Source organism: Chlorella variabilis, assembly GCF_000147415.1.
Source record: "Chlorella variabilis unplaced genomic scaffold CHLNCscaffold_26, whole genome shotgun sequence".
In the NCBI taxonomy this organism is placed as follows: domain Eukaryota; kingdom Viridiplantae; phylum Chlorophyta; class Trebouxiophyceae; order Chlorellales; family Chlorellaceae; genus Chlorella; species Chlorella variabilis.
Window position 1 is genome coordinate 367264 of NW_005435062.1, and position 16005 is coordinate 383268.

At 56.4% G+C, this 16005-nt stretch overlaps 2 protein-coding genes across 2 annotated transcripts; both read left to right on the forward strand.

The window, feature by feature from the left end:
- Positions 1 to 1258: 1258 nt before the first annotated feature.
- CHLNCDRAFT_59118 (hypothetical protein) lies at positions 1259 to 13199 on the forward strand (the record flags this gene model as incomplete). Its single annotated transcript, XM_005843827.1, has 30 exons — positions 1259 to 1337; positions 1472 to 1548; positions 1647 to 1746; positions 1806 to 1931; positions 2066 to 2177; positions 2554 to 2672; positions 5195 to 5412; positions 5551 to 5733; positions 5870 to 5935; positions 6022 to 6130; positions 7226 to 7375; positions 7538 to 7701; positions 7823 to 7933; positions 8058 to 8141; positions 8258 to 8344; positions 8440 to 8526; positions 8632 to 8705; positions 8836 to 8965; positions 9082 to 9244; positions 9428 to 9570; positions 10471 to 10539; positions 10628 to 10784; positions 10919 to 11058; positions 11198 to 11275; positions 11372 to 11443; positions 11537 to 11659; positions 11799 to 11928; positions 12039 to 12335; positions 12497 to 12782; positions 12957 to 13199. Coding segments are annotated over 30 exons (3975 nt in total), but the record flags the coding sequence as incomplete, so codon positions are not given.
- Positions 13200 to 13427: 228 nt separating this feature from the next.
- CHLNCDRAFT_37242 (hypothetical protein) lies at positions 13428 to 15326 on the forward strand. Its single transcript, XM_005843828.1, has 7 exons — positions 13428 to 13518; positions 13760 to 13910; positions 14021 to 14171; positions 14303 to 14378; positions 14488 to 14576; positions 14692 to 14776; positions 14896 to 15326. Exons 1-7 carry the CDS (start codon positions 13443 to 13445, stop codon positions 15120 to 15122), a joined length of 855 nt encoding a protein of 284 aa, XP_005843890.1. The 5' UTR covers positions 13428 to 13442; the 3' UTR covers positions 15123 to 15326.
- The last annotated feature ends 679 nt before the right edge of the window (positions 15327 to 16005 follow it).

The window sequence follows — 16005 nt, forward strand, 5'->3', positions numbered from 1 at the left end:
TCAGAGCATCTCAAGAAATGGATTGATGTTGGCAACATTCTACAGCCTCCGCAGCCGGTAGGAATGCATTTTTGTCAAGCACATGGGCAATGACATTTGCTTGTGCGTAAAGGGAAAGGGCGTTGTGCACCAATTTTCACTTCAAGTTGTGTCATGCAGGTCTCATGGGCCCCAGGCACAGAATGGGAGGTCGCCGCTGGCATGTTGGACATATTTCACAAGCTCCCATCACAGGCAAAGAAGTTCTTGGAGACTCATGGTGAGGCGCATTGCCACCAGGACGGCCACTTGGGTTGGCCGGCTTATCACTTGTGTCTCGTCTTTTGGGTGCTGTGTGGCTATGGGCCCCACCCACTTCGTTTGCCTCGCTAATCAACTACAGGGGAACGGCCTGGTATTGTGGTGCTGACCATTGGCCTGGAGGAGTCGCTGCCCAAGCTGCCGGGAGCCGTAATTCCCTCCAAACTGTGGTCACCGTACCGGTTGCCGCTCATCCGCTTCCTCAACCAGTATCCTACAGAAAGGCAAGTTACAGGTGCTTGTGTTTTTGCTTGTGGATGGCAACCGTGCTTCCTGTTGTCGGCCGCCTGTGTAGAGCAGGCGAACATTGTTTCGTTTGCTACTCTCATATCTCGTTTCTTCTGGTTGCAGCGTATCATACTTTATAGACGCTCCAAGTCGGCTTGCCAATGATTGCTACTTTGCACGCCTGCTTGACATTGTGCGGAGGCCAGAGGGCGCGCCATTGCTCAAGGCACTGTCCCAAGCAGAGAACCAGTTGGTTGCGGTGTTCAACCCAAAGCCAGAGTCGGGTTGGTTCTGCTGCGATGTGACAGCCTTCATCTCCAATGTGCAAGCCTGCCAGCCGAAGTCCACCCATCGGTGCGAATCCAATTCTTAATGAATGTTAACTTGTCATTGCCTGTGCAGATCACGAGGCAGCTGCGGCCTCACAACTGAACTGTATTCATCTGATGTATACCATGGCCAAGCTGCTGCCAAGCTGGCCTCCACAGTCACTGTTCAACATTGCTCTGCACCGTTGGCGCAGCCCTGAATTCAAGGCCAGGTCGGCGCTCTTTTCGCGAAGGCTACATTTGCTTTATTTTTCAGCCCAGTCATATGAACCATGCCATGGCTGTAGTACCCTGATTGAGGTGTTGCCAGGAGTGCTGCCTCGCCCATTGTATGCAGGCTGGCTTCAGCATCCTTTCTGCCATTGCCACAGCGATTGGAAAGCAAATGGCTTGCAAAAACAATGCTCAGCTACATCGGGCGCCACCACGACACCTTTGGCGCCCTTTTTGATATGATGGTTGTCTTCAGCAGCCCTATGGGTGCGTCCTATGTATGGAGACGCTGGGGCGGCATTCCAGTTGCAACATCCCGCTCTTCCACTCTGGCATGGCATGCTGACAAATGGGTGGGTGTCGCCTGAACTGCTCTGGTTGGTATGTGTGTTGCCCTGCAGCCGTCGACTTCACTTTTTTGAAGACCTTCATCATGCAAGTGCTCACGCAAGAGTTCAGCAAGAACGAGAAGGGCCAGGTCAGTGGCACACCTCAAGTGGTGGGTGCGAGTGGGTGACCTCAAATGGGATGTCCAGCTGTGATCCCACATCACTGCTTGGGCCAACCTCGCTGCAGGTATTGAAGCACTGGCTCAGCATGTACCGCCAGCAGGAGCTGGACCATGATCATTCAGGTTGTTTGAGGGTGTATCGACACACTGATGTTGTGCAATGGAGTGAGTAGTAGTGTATTGACTGCTGGTTGACATCCGCTGCGAATTGCCCATCCCCTCAGTGAATGTACTGCGACATTTGATCAACCCACTCGTGTCTTGGTTGGTGACTCACGACGAGCTGGAGGTGCTTGCACCTGATGTGGTGCGCAGCCTTGTCATGGATGTTTTCCAGAACCCCGAGAAAGGTGTGGGCTTGCGGCAAGATGAAAAATGGGTACCTCTATGTCCTGGCTCCACATGACCAGTTGGGCAAGGCTTTGTTTCTCTGTCGGCAAGGCATCATGGCAAATGGGGATGGTCATGTTGGGCTCTTTTGCAGGCGGTCCCAGCGAGCAGATCCAGATGGAGCTGGTACAGCTGTGCACAACCCTGATCCAGCATGCACACGCCCTGTTTCAAGAACACAGGAAGGAGCTCATTCAGTTTGGTTGGTGAGTTTGCTGGGGTTTTGGCACATCGTTGTTCGTCATTATACACAAGATGAATCAGCAGCTATGCGGATTTTGCTGGCTGTTGTCTTGACATCTTCATTTTTCAGGTGGACACTGAAGTATGACAACATTGCCAAACCATTTGCCTTCCTATGTGTGTCGCACTTCTTCCGCGCCTTTCCCACACCTGAAAAGATAATGCTACAGGTGACTGCACGTGTGCACCCTAAGTTTGCATGCTGCATCATTTTTCAGGATGGGGGATGCCCTGCACTTGACCTAAAAGCAATGCTGTAGTTGAACTGGCCAAACTGGTTGGGCCATCGCGAGCGCATTCCGCCTCCGTGTGCATGCAGGTTTATGTGGCATTGTGCAGGCTTTCACAGAACACCGACCCGGCTGCGAAGGAGGCTGTGCGTAAAGGCATTGACATCATGATTCCCAACCTGGCCAAGGCAGCTGCCAGCGAGGCGCTGCCAGCCATTTCTGCGCCAGGTCCGGGCCCCGTGGGCGGCACTGCATCGTTGGAGGCTGCAGGGGAATCGAATGTTTCCAAGGACAGTGCAGCCTCGGGGGCGGCTGCCTCTGGCATAGCCGCTGCTGCCCAGGGCAGTGGTGTGGGGCCCCTGACCGGCAGCCCCAGCTATGCGCGGTATCTGAAACGCGTTCTGAGCGAGGATGGGCACGTAAGCATCACGCTAGTGCATCTCCTGCAAGTCATTGTGCGCAACAGGGACATGTTCTATCAAAGCCGGTGAGCACCCATTGTGTACCCAATTGCGGCCTTGCTCTAACAGCATCATTCCCTTCCACCTGCGGCTCGATGTTGTGCCGCATCTGCTCGTGTGCACGACGCCTTTTTCGAGAATGTTTTGCATGACGCAGGGTCCTGTTCATGACAACCATGCTCAACGTCATCACTCGCCTGGGTTTGCCTGGCAACTCGACACTGGAGAATCGCTTCCTGTCGGTGGACATCGCATCTACGCTATTCTATTGGGACCATCGTGCTGCACAAGAAGCAGCACAGTCCGGAGGGGAGGACGCAGGGCTGCACTGCAAGAGCGATGTGGAGCAGGACAGGACCCACTCCATGCTTGCACTGCACCCCGCTGCCGGCACCGCCTCCCACGCTGCTGCCGAATCAGAGCAGCCAAATAGGTAAGAATTCCAGGCCAAGTTTCGACCTGCTGCACTAAAAAGTTGTGATTGAGTGAGCCCTTTGGCTGGGTCTAGTGCAGATCGGATGGTTCCAGGCTTACCTCTGGCATGAGTGAGATGGTTGTCAACTTCTTGCTGCGCATGGCCTTTGTCAGGTATGTGCAAAGGGGCTGCTTGAATCCAGCAACTGCGGGTGCCAGCTACGAGTAGAAGAACCTTATATCTTGTGTGACTTGTTGTTGATTGCCTGAGGCAGCCTTGAATGCTCCGTGTGCACTGGAACCTCTGCAGCTGTGACCCCCGGGACAGGGATGAGGCTGGCTGGCGCAAGCTGCACACCCACTGCATGCACGTCATTGCAGATGCTGGTAAGTAGCTGCGGTCGTAGCATGCAATCTCAGCATGTGAGCCGGTGAGCCGCTGCGGCCCTGCCAGATAATTGGATGTCAACCGTGCATGTTTTGTTTGTTTTGCAGCTCGGTTGTGCAAGCCGTGCACCCTCAAGCTTCACTACTTTGAAAAGTTTCTCGCTCAGAACCTGCAGCACCAGGCTGGTGCATTGCAACAGAGCCAAGGGCAGCCAGCATCACAAGAACCGGTGGCCGCATTGATGACAGGATTGCACATTGCCGACATCTACATGGTGCGCCCGGCAGCAACCTCCAGCATCCATGGGGCTGCAACCTCATTGAGAGAGTCTCTTGAATTTCCTTCAGGCATGTTGTTGTAATTCCTTCGGCTTGTTCTTATTCTCGCTGTTGTGCAAAGTGTGCATTGCAGGAGCACCAGCCAGAGACATTCATCGAGTGCTGTGCCATGCAACTTGCCATCATGCTAGAGCCGGCGCTAGTTAGCCCGAGCTCGGCCCCTGTCCGGCTCTTAAGCTCAGTCATGCGACGACTTGTGAGGTGAAGCTGTTGCACTGGCCATCGCACATGGTCACGTCCTTGTCCCAGTTGGCACATTTTGTCGTGTATGGCCATTCTAGCAGTTTGATGGCCCAGCCTGAGATGGCTTTGTTTTGCCTTCCTGATTATTGTTAGCTGATGTTTTTGCAGTCGATTTCTGTCGGCACCACCTGCGCCAGAACAGCCCAAGTCTCCCATTACCGACTTGGCTAGTAAGCTGCAGCTGCGGCTACAGGAGTATATCAACAGGCACGTACTGGTTGAAACAGAACCGGGCCCTACAGCCTTTGCTTGAAGCGCTGCTCTGAAGCTGCCATCTGGCAGGGGCAAGCAGAAGCATTGCCCTATGCCCTCCCGGTTGACGCAGAGTGCTGATGACCTTGTCTGATGTGAACCAGCCCCTGCATGTAGAAGCCTTTGCGCCAGGGTGCAATTGCCTCGTCATCATGCAAGAAACCATGGAGGTAACACTCAAATTCACTGCGTGCAGTGGCGTGGCGATCGAATGCTTCTCATCAATTGCCTACCTTGTGCCTTGCCTTGCAGGCAGAACCCGATTGCATGAAGCCCTTGATTGGGCCACTGCTGCGCGCCATGCACCGTTTAGCAAAGGAGCACAATCAAGCGCCCGCCCTTGGCCTGCTTTCGACCAAGGCAGATCAGCCTGCTGGGTGCGCCCATGCATTTACGCCACTGAGTCTTCGTGTCCAGCAATGAACACGAGTGTGTATGTTGACAGAACGAGCAGTAACACGCTGTTGGCCATCTTGCTGCAGACTGCAGCCCACAATGGCGGCCCATGGCTCTGGCTCTTGGTTCATGTGGCATGCGCTGAACGGTGAGGGCCTCAGTGCAGCTGAATGGTGCTGCACATGTTCCGTTCTAGTTTAAGACGTTCCTAGCAACCCTCGCAACTTTGTTCCCTCCTTGCTTCCCTCCTGAATGCAGTGGCAGTGCCCTCGGCACTCACCCTGTCAGCCGACCATCGCAAACACTTCTTGTCAACGCTGGTCATGCTCATCACCGGGCAATCAGTGCGAGCTGGCACAACCGACCCCTCCATCCTGCACCTCGTTCTCACAATGTTGCGCAAGTGGCTGCTGGACCCCAACTGCGCGCATCTCACTGCCAAGGAGCTATTGGTCATCATCCAGCGCATTGCACAGGTGGTGGCCTTGATTCCGCCAACCATATAATTGGCATCCTGTTGATGCCGAACCTACTGTCTTTGTGTGCGCTAGAGTAGGCTTCTGTTTTTTTGTCTCCAAGGGGGCGGAGTTATTATCCATGCCTCCATCGTGCAGCTGGACCGCATGCATGCCATACCCCTTGGCCTGAAGCCCTTGTGGGACAAGGACTTCCTGGCACTCCTATATGACACAATCACCCAGAAAACCGAGGACGACTTTGGCAGCGAGGTTTTCAATCGAGTGGAGCGCACCTTCTGCTGTGGCTTGCAAAGCGCAGACCCGGCGGTCCGGAAAAAAGTAAGGAGTGGTGTATGGGCTCATATCACTCAGGTTCTAGTGTTCTGGAACCCGTCCGGCCTTGTGCCCTCGTAGGAGTGAAGTGGGACGGACTTCACCCCAGCATTGACGTGCGACCACTCCCTTTCCATTGCAGTTTTTTCGGCTGTATGCGGACAGGGTACCACCAAATTTGTTCGACAGGCTGCGATACATCATCCAGGTGAGGCGGCTACCTTTCTGCTCTAAGGGCAGCTGTGGCTGTATTTGCACTGTTCAAAACTGTCGTGATTGGCACGTGCGTTGCAGGGACAAGACTGGGACTTCATAGCGCACACATTCTGGTTGAAACATGGCGTGGCCATGCTGTTTGATAGTTTGTACCTCGCCGAAGGCATTACCCTTGCATATAACTCTGGTGCGGCAATGCTCAGCCGAGAGACCATTGGGGCTTTGCGCTATGAATGCTCCTTTAACATGGAGTCAGTAACAAGGGTTGACAGTCCCAACAACGCCCACTCTTGTTCTTCTGTTGCAATGGATCTGCAGCCCATTTGCCATCCTTGTTTGGTACTGGTGGCGACACTGGCACCCCCTTGAGGTTGCTTCCAGATGCCGAGCCTGAAACAAAGGTGTGCATACCCTGTTTTGTGATGCTAACCATTCGTATTGCAGACCCCCACATCACTGCCACGTTGAACATGTAGTCTTGCTAATGCCTACAGGATTCCCCATCCATAACATCCCAGGAAGAACAGGGCAATGGGGCCGATCGCGGCACCCCAGAGGCAGCGTCTGCAAGGCAGAAGGCCAGCACTAGGCTCAGTGGGGCAGCACAGGAGCGCCTGTCACCTCCAACGCTCCCCGATGCGCTACATGGGCTGCTGCAACAGTGTGCCGACTTCATGCAGCAGCAGGCTAGCATCGGATCGGATGCATTGGTGAGTGTGGTGTCCCTTATTGCCAACCATGCGCTGTTTGTCGTGCTGTGGCAGACATGGAAGCCTGGCGCTGAGCTGCCAATGGTTCCTTATTTGGTGCAGGTGGCATGCCTCATCGAGCTCGTACAAAATGGCGCCGCTGTGGCGCACCATCTTTGGGTTCTTCTCTTCCCCATTGTGTGGAGCAGCTTGCAGAAGGAGCAGCAGGTATATCCTTCAGCGCCTGCATGCGTGCATCAGCTTGGCATGCAGCAATTGGCTAACAAAGGCACTCGAGCTGTCTCCCTTCCCCCTGCAGACGGCATTGGCAAAACCTATCATTCAGCTGCTCGCAAAAGAGCACCACACCAGGCAGGCAGTGGCGCTGCGCCCCACAGTCGGCCAAACGTTGTTGGAAGGCATCAGCCAGAGCCAGCCACAACCCAAGATTCCGGCGGAGATGATTAAATATATGGGCCGCCATGTGCATGCCTGGCACATTGCCATCTCTATGCTGGAAGGCCACGTTGTGTTGTTCCCCACCGACATGCGCTGCTTTGATGCGCTTTGCCACCTCTATCGCTCGCTGGCAGAGGACGATATGGCGTTTGGTTTGTGGCATCGCCGCACCGCTGCCGACGATACGCGGGTGGCTTTGGCGCTGCGACAGCACGGCTTCCTGGCTCAAGCTCAGCTGCAGTTCCTAGAGCTGATGGGAAGGGGCGTCAGTGGGGGCATCCAAGGTGTGTCTAGCTAGAGTATGTTTTGCTGGTTTCCGTGTACAGGTGATGCCTGTTTGTCATCATGTAGGGCCTTTTGGCTGCAAAGGTGTTTTGACATGGCTGCTAGGCAACCCAAATTGAGGTGCCTCTGAACAAGCAGTAGCTTGTGCTTCTTGGCTGTAGGGGTAACGAAAAATGAGATGCTGCTCTGGCACCAGCAGTATCTTGCCTGCTGTGCCGAGTTGAACCAGTGGGACACAGTAGTCGAATACGCCAAGGTCACCGACAACTGTCTGCTGCAAATTGATGCAATGGTCCAGCTGCACGATTGGCAGAACCTCAAGGCGGTGAGTTATCCCAGAGCAGTGCTATGTGTACATGTGCCGCGCGACCCATGCCTGAAGGTTCTTAGACATTGTCAATAGCTCCAGCGTCAGAACTCCGGTTCATTTGTGTCTGCTGGTGCAGATGGTGCTTCCGAAGGCACAGATAGAGGACACTGCCGATGCCACCATTGTTCGGGCGCAGATGCATCTACAGGAGCTCCAGGTTGTGGATGTCGACAGGATCTGCAAGCAGGTGCGGTGTTTAGCTTCATTTCTCAGCCTGAATCTACCTCCACTCTAGTGCCCAGTGCCGGCCATTTGAATGTTCATCTCTGTCTCTGGCATGCATCTCTCACTCTCGGCGTCATTGGTTTCAGGCAATGCACCAGTCGGTGCAGCACTGGTGGAACATGCCGGAGGGGAACCCCTGGTCATACGCACCAGTCTTGCACACTTTCCAGGTGACCCCATGGGCATGCAGTTGACTCGACAAGGAGCTTGTGGGTGGACATGCACGCGGGCAGCGACACCCCCATCCTGTTAACCAACTCTTGTGGGGAGGACCCTCCATGCGCAGCGCATCGTTGAGCTGCAAGAGAGTTGGCGCATCATGGTTGAGTTTAATACTCACGGTGGCCCCGGCCAGCAGTACCAGGAGCACAAGGTGTGATGGCAGGAATGCACAGTCTATTTTGTTGCCCTTTGTGTGCTTGCCGCCACTTTTTCCATGTGCCCGATTCCATGTGCTGCATGATGCAGGAGATTTGTGAGACCTGGAAGCTGAGAACGCCGAACGAGTGGGAGCCTATCCAGTGGTGGTCACAGCTGCTGAGCTGGCGAAACCAGGCGCGGCGGCTGCCATATCAGCTGGGGTTGCCGGCAACCAGATGGATTGTTGCAGAGATTGAGGTTCCATACTCGAGATACCCCTACTCTCATGTTTTCGTGCAGGTGTACAATTTGACTATCCGGCAATTTGGTGCGCTTCAAAGCATTGCGCCAAACATGCACCAGATGGGGTACAGGTGTGCAATCTTGAAAGGCCGCGTTATGCTGATGTTGCGCGCTGTGGCGTGCTGCCAGATGACCATTTCGCGGTCCACCGCTCTGCCAACGTCCACCGCCCCTCCTCCATTGCTTTGCACCATGGTGTAGAGACAAAGCTTGGAGCGTGAATCGTCTTGGCCGCATTGCGCGGCTGCATCACCAGCCTGAGGCATGCGTACAGGTCATCAACACACTGTATGGATTCAATGCCATGGAAGTGCAGGAGGCGTTTGTGAAGGTGGGCACTCCCTCTGTGGCAACGACCACGGCCGTTTGCTTTTGTACCCTGCACAAATGGCAGGTTTGTTGTAACAAAGGCATACATCGACTTCGCTTTCATCTGGAGTTGTGCAGGTGCGGGAGCAGGCCAAGGCCTTCCTGCAGAAAGCTGAGGACCACATGCAGGGGCTGAATCTCATCAACTCAACCAACTTGGACTACTTCCAGCCCCAACATCAGGCTGAGATGATCAACCTGAAGGCTCAGTTTTTTGCCGCTCTGGGAGATGGCGATGCGGGTGAGCATTTACTCCCCTTTTTGTGTCGCTCTGGCTCTACGTGTTCTGCTGGGAGCAACAGACTTCACATTGGGGACGAGCGTTGGCGCGCCTTGTCACACAGCATTGCGACACAAAGTTTTTTTTGTCCTGCACACGGGATGAGGTATCCTCCGCGACCGTTGATCAACACATGTTCTGCAGCACACAGCATGTTCAGTGAGTCGCTCACCTTGTGGCCACTGTGCTGGGAAGCTTGGATGGCCTGGGGCAAGTTCTGCGACAGTATGTATGACAAATCCAAGGAGGCACAATGGCTGGAGTTCCTGGCGACGTGCTTCCTGCAGGTATGCAATGCAATGCTGCACACACTGACTCTCTCTTTTTGGCTTCCTGTGCCTGTTGTCTTTGCAAATCCCTCACCTACCTCTCTGCAGTGTGCTGAGTCTTCTGGCGTGCTTGATTGCAGGCTATCAGGCTTGCCAGCACAGATGCCCGGGACCTGGTGTCACGACTGCTTCACCTCCTGATGGTGGAGCCCAAGGGTGCTGAAACACTGGGCCGTGCTGTAGCGCACAAGGCAACCGATCTCCCTGGCTGGATCTGGCTGCCATGGATTCCCCAGCTCATGACCTCCCTGCAGCGGCCAGAGGTAGCCGTAGCGCGGCGCATCCTGTCAGCAGCAGCAAGCTCGTTTCCACAGCAGCTCTACTGGCATGTGCGGCCCAGCATGCTTGCAATGAAGGAGGCGGCGGTGAAGGCAGTTCAAGAGGCAAAGGCTCAGGTGCATTACTCGTCCGATGCCTCGCCCCATGTTCCCATGTGTTACACGTGCTTTGCAAAGTTACATGCGTGTTTGCTATGCATCCGCTGTCTTTCATGCATAACACAGCCCTGTTTCCATGGCGTTTGCAGGCAAATGCCCGCTCGAGTGCTGCTGTGTCGGGGCCCAGTGCACAGCAGGAGGGCGGGGATGGGTCAGCTTCAGCAGCACCCGATAGTTCAACGCCTGTGGCAGGCCCACCCGATAAGCAGGCGCCTTTGGGTAATGAGCGGCAGGAGCAAGTGCGGCCGCCTTCACCACAGATTGAAAAACCCATTGAGGTATGTATTCTGCAAGGTGGTGGTTTGGTCGGTGAGTGGGAGGAGGAGAGGCGTCTGTTCTGGCATTCTGTGCTGGCATTGTCATTAGTATCGTGGATATCCTGCAACTTCTGCTGGAGCTGTTTCTTCTGGGTGCCCAGCAGGTCATGGCTTACGAGGCTTGCCGGGACGTTATGGAGGCACTGCGGGCCAAGTATAGTGGCCCTCTGCAGGTGCGTTTTGTTGTACATATATTGACACCCGCTACTGTTAGTTGTAGTCTTTTTCAGCAAGCTACCGTTTTGTCATATCTGCCTGCAGGTTCTCGACCATTTCATGACCGAAATGGGGCTGCGGTTCACCAGCCGCACGGAGGAAAGGCTACTGGCAGTGGTGTATACCCTGCAGCAGCGCACCTACAAAACGGGGCTGCCAGCTGGCGCTCCGGTGCCAGAGGTTTTCAAAAGGGAGTTGGCAGGTGGGCTAAATTCAGAGGTGCAGGGGTCTTCACTGGGATGATGGAGCGGCATGTGTGCCCACAAAAAGTTCGTGCGTCTGGTATGTATACAGCCAGCAGCCAATATGTTGCTTTGTCTGCACCCTTCCCGGTAGGAGTGTGCAAAGCTTGCGGAAATCGGGATGCGACATCTGGGGGCAAGCTGGTTCACTTCCAGCAACAGTTTGCCAAGGACCTGGACCCAGCCTCCTCCAGCGCCCCGCAGACGCTTGGTGAAATGACGGATCGGCTGAAGGTGGGAGTTCGACACACCAGGAGCCAACCTCTAAACTGGATTTTTATTGTGGATTTCAGTCGGGGATTAAGCTCTGTCGTGTTCACTTGTTGAACAATTGGGCTCTGTATGCCTTTGCCGCATAAAATACCTGCTGCAGGGCTGGCGCATGTTGCTCGAAAGCATGATTGACCACGAATACCCACTGACCACGAAGATGGAGGTCGAGGCGCCCACGGCAAGCACTGTTGTACATCTGTTCCGGCATGACGTTGGTGATAATCGTACCCACCCCGTTGGTCACCGGGGCTACCATTCCCCATGCTGTTTGCAGCTTGTGGATATGTCCCTGGAGGAGATGGAGATGCCTGGACAGCACTTGCCCGCCCCAGATGCTCCAGACATGGTACGACACGTGTGTCTTCGTGGCTCTTCTCTTCAACGCTCAATGGCACTACTTGGTGTTGTTACGATGCTTCCTACCGCCATGCTCGTGCAGGTGTATGTTGACCGGCTGGGCAGCGACATCCAAGTTGTGCGGCGCAACAGCAACTCCTGCCGGCGCATTGTGCTTCATGGGTCAGACGGCTCACTGCGCACCTTCCTGCTTCAGGGCAGCCAGGTGGGTGTTCCGCGGAGCCATGTAGGATATTTCAGGCTGTCTGCATTGGTGGGAAGACGGCAATGCCAGGCCCACGTCGATGATTGCTGTTGAGATAATCTCGGACCATGATGGGTTGCACATCTCTCGCGCCTCGCAGACAACAACTGGCTCAGAGGAGCGCATCCAAGCGCTGCTGCGAAACGCCAACAGCCGCCTTCTTGCGCACCCAGAGGCCCGGCGCCGTCTTCTGCAACTCAAGGCCCCTACTGTGTTGGTGCCACACCAAGGTGCATGAAATTTGCTGCTTCTGTATCCTTACCGTGTATGTCTTTCAGGTACGTACAATTAGCTAGCACATGAATAATGCTCTGCATTCGCTCTCTGCTCATAACCGCAGGGGTGCGCATGGTGGAGGACGATGTTAGCGTTGTCCCATTCAGCGAGGCGTACGAAACCCACTGTGCCCGCTATGGTCGCGAGGCAGATGCGCCCATCCTGGCCTTCAAGGCCCGGTGCTGCATGCCCGACGGCATGACGGCCGATGGCAAGACGAGGCTGGAGGCCTACCAGGAGGTGGTGGAGAAGGGTGTGACCGAGAACATCTTCAGCCAGTTCATGTACAAAACCATGGTGGAAAACAACCTCAGCATGTGGATCATCAAGAAGCAGTTTGCGCTAAGCGCAGCCATGTCGGGTGAGGCCGCTGTCATGCTCGTAGCTGCGGCGCGACCCCACGTGTGATGGGGCCTTGTGCGTAATGTTTTGCGTGCCCCTTGGCGATGTTTTGCGTGCCCCTGGCGATCGACAAAGGACCTGCTGATAGGCTGCTCCCCCATTTCTCCATCTCTGCTGCAGCGGTTGCGTGCCACATGTTGCTGCTCACTGGGCGATCCCCCAGCAAGCTGCTGGTCTCCCGCAGCATGGGCACCATCACCCATGCGGACTTGATCTCAACCTACGACACGCGCTTCCAGCTGGAGCGAGGCCACGAGACGGTGCCCTTCCGCCTGACGCGCAACATGCAGTCGTTCATTGGGCCCCAGGGCATGGAGGGCATGGTTGTTTGCGCCATGGCGGCAGCGGCACAGGCGCTGCAGACGGAGCCCAGCATCGTGTCCTCCATCATCGCCCTCTTCTTCAGGTGGGCGGCAGTCGCAGGGGGGCGTGGGGCTTGGGCTTGGGCATGGCGGGGTGCATGCTCGGGGCACGGCGAGGCATGTCCGAGCAGCAGACCCGCTGACCACCGAGCATAGACTGCAAGAGGCTGCAATGTTGACACGCCCCTGCCCGCACGCCTGGTTGGTGATGCGCACAGGGATGACATCCTGTCGTGGGCGGCGCGGCGCAGCGGCGCGCGCTGCATCGCGGCTCTGAATGCCAGCCTGAAGACGACGCAGCTAGAGACGTGCGTGGCCTGGAACACGGCGACCTGTATGAACCGTGTCGCGACCATGGCCCCCACCCTCACGGGCCACCCGCAGCAGGGCACGCGCGCTTTGGTGGCGGAGGCGGTGGCCGCGGCTAATCTGGCGAAGATGTGCCCTACCTACCAGCCCTGGTATTGAGGAATCCCAATCTAGGCTGTGCAAACTTTCAACTTCTTGCCCTGAGGCCAGACAGACTTGATTTTGGCGTCGGAGAAAAGTGTGGGCAGCGAGGGCAAAGAGCAGGACTCTGCGTGCGTGCGCGCGTGCGAGGGCAGCAACCACTGTTGAGCTCCGGTCGGCGGTACACTTTGTAGTGAATGGCTAAGATTTTCGAGAAGAGCAACAGCGCCTATTGGTCAGCATCATCATCATCCATGGTCGTACTCACACGGCCCAGCACTGCTTTGGCAGCGGCTCGGGGCGGTCTCTTGCGCGGACCCTCGCGCGCAGGCACGTGTGCGATTGCATGTGCCGGGGCAAAGTGTGCGCACATTGTGTTGCACATGTGCTGAGAGGCACTTGTCTCTTCGGCAGCACACACAAGTGTTGCACGAGTGCTGCACTGAGTGCACGCACAGCGACAGGCAGTGCGAAGCTTAACGCGCCGCTGTCGCAGCCCGCGTGCTCCCCGCAGCCGCCGTCTGGTTGACAACCCCCACCCACCGCCGGGCCGGCGGCCCCTCCTCTGCAGCGCGCCGCTGCGTGGCCCCAAGGAGTGAGCTGGACCTGGACAATGCCTCGGTGCTTGTCGCAGGAGGTGGAGGCTGCGGGATCGAGGTGACAAGAAGGCTCAAGGATCTGGGCTCCTGGGTGTGGCAGCTGCAGCGCACCGATGTGCGCAGGTGAGAACCTGCCCCCCACCCTCAAGCTCTCTCATGTCCCAGCGGGGGATCCTGCTCGTCAGTATCCTTTTTGTTGAAGGCCACAACTGACTGTGGGTTGTGCCACGCAGGAAGGAGATTGAAAGCATGATGGCGATTGTCGTCAACGGCGACGCCTGCAAACCTGAGGATGTTGAGCGGGCGTTTGCCAGCATTGACGGCGTTGATGCCGTGGTTAGCACCATTGGCGGCACCACGGCCGACCCCACCGCCGATTCTCAGGTGCAGGCAGATGCATGTGCTTCAGGCGGCAAGGCCCGCCCAGCCTGCAGGCTGCGCGTTGGAGCGTGCCTCATCAAGGTACGCTCCCTGGCATAGTGCCCCTCCCTGCCTCTCGCTGCCCTCCCATGCAGGGAAACATCAATCTGATAGAGGCAGCGGTGCGGCACGGCGTCAAAAAGTTTGTGCTGGTGACAAGTATCGGCACTGGTAGGCAGCCGTAACTTAAAGTTAATCACATGTTGCATGTACCGAGTTGGTAGCAAAGCAGGTGCACCTGCTTGGCGGAAGGCGCCACAGTATGTGTACATGTGCGCAGGTGACAGCAAGGGGGCCACCCCGCCTCACGTTTACGATGTGCTGAAGCCGGTGCTGCTGGAAAAGGAGAAGGCAGAGGATCGGCTCAAGGTGAGGCAGCTGCACTACTACTGGACTTGCCGCTGCAGGCCATATTTCTCCCACGCGATTTAGATGCCACACCAGCTTGTGACGCCGCGGTGTGTTCCTACACACCATGGTGCAGGAGGCTGGCAACACGCTGTCCTTTGTGATTGTGCGACCAGGCGGCCTGAAAAGTGAACCAGCCACCGGCACCGGTGTGCTGACAGGTCAGGCGGGTAGGGAAGGGCAGGATGTGCAAATGCCAGATAGTATCTCAAGTTGCCATGCTGCCGTATGCCTCTCTCCACTGGATTGCTGCCCCAACCTCCGAAGCCTTGTGCTGCAGAGGACACGACGGTGTGCGGCAGCATTACACGTGCCGACGTGGCAGATCTAGTTGTCAAGGCGCTCAGAAGGCAAGGTCGCTCCCTCAACCTCACCATGCCCTTGTTTGGATGTCACCTCACAAATGCGTTCCTTTCATTGTGCAGCGACAAGACAAATGGCAAGGTATTGTCGGCTGTGGATTCTGTCAGCATAGCAGAGCCCAAGTTTGAGGTGTTTCAGTGCTAAAACTAAGCCTTATGGTCCACGCTGCGCCGCCAATCACGCTTCAGCCTCTTCTGTGTTGCTTGTGCACTTTCACTAACTGGCGTTCAAACGTGCCATGCGGCGCCGTCTAGCGGGCCCGAGCGGATGACCCAAAAGCAAGCTTTGAATTTCTTTCCCTGGTTCTGTACACGATCAGAAATCGGTAGATGTAAGTTAAGAGGTTCCCTTGAAGCCTGGATTCCTCTGCTCGATCTAGTCCCAGTGGGGCTCACCCCTGATGAGCATGGGCCTGGTCAACGGCATGATGTCTGCCATGTGCTTGAGCAACAACGGCTGGGCGCGGTCGGCAAAGGCGCCACCCCGTCCCTGCCAAAGTTGGCGCCACCATGCGCATCACGCTGGCGTAGGCGACGGATGGCCTCCTCCCCTATGTTTCTCATGCGTAATGCACCGCGCTTAGGAGCGCCTGCTGGGGAAGAAGCCAGCTGCCGGCGGCAGCTGCAGCACCTATGCCGCTCCACTGAGGCCCTGACCAGCTCCTGCAGCAGGCGGGCAGGAGGGCAGGCAAGCAATGGGCGAGTGAGCAAAGCCCAGCTGACAGACGGGGTGGGTGTGGGTGCAATGACGCTGGAGCGGTTCTTGGGCTGAAAGATACAGCATCCTCTGCATCCAGCGCTTGGCCGAGCACCATGTGTGCCACCATCCAAAGTGCTGAACTGGCTGTGCCTGCTAAACGGCCGCTAGGGCTGCCAGGTCAATCACGGCTACCACATTGCGCTTGCTTGAGACTGCCGGCAGCTGCCAGCGCAGCAGTAGCTGCCGCTAGCTCTGAGAATCCCCTGCCCAGGCTGCCCACGCCCTTGGGCAGCCTCAACTGCTGCTGCCGCCGCCGCCCCCCCCCCCC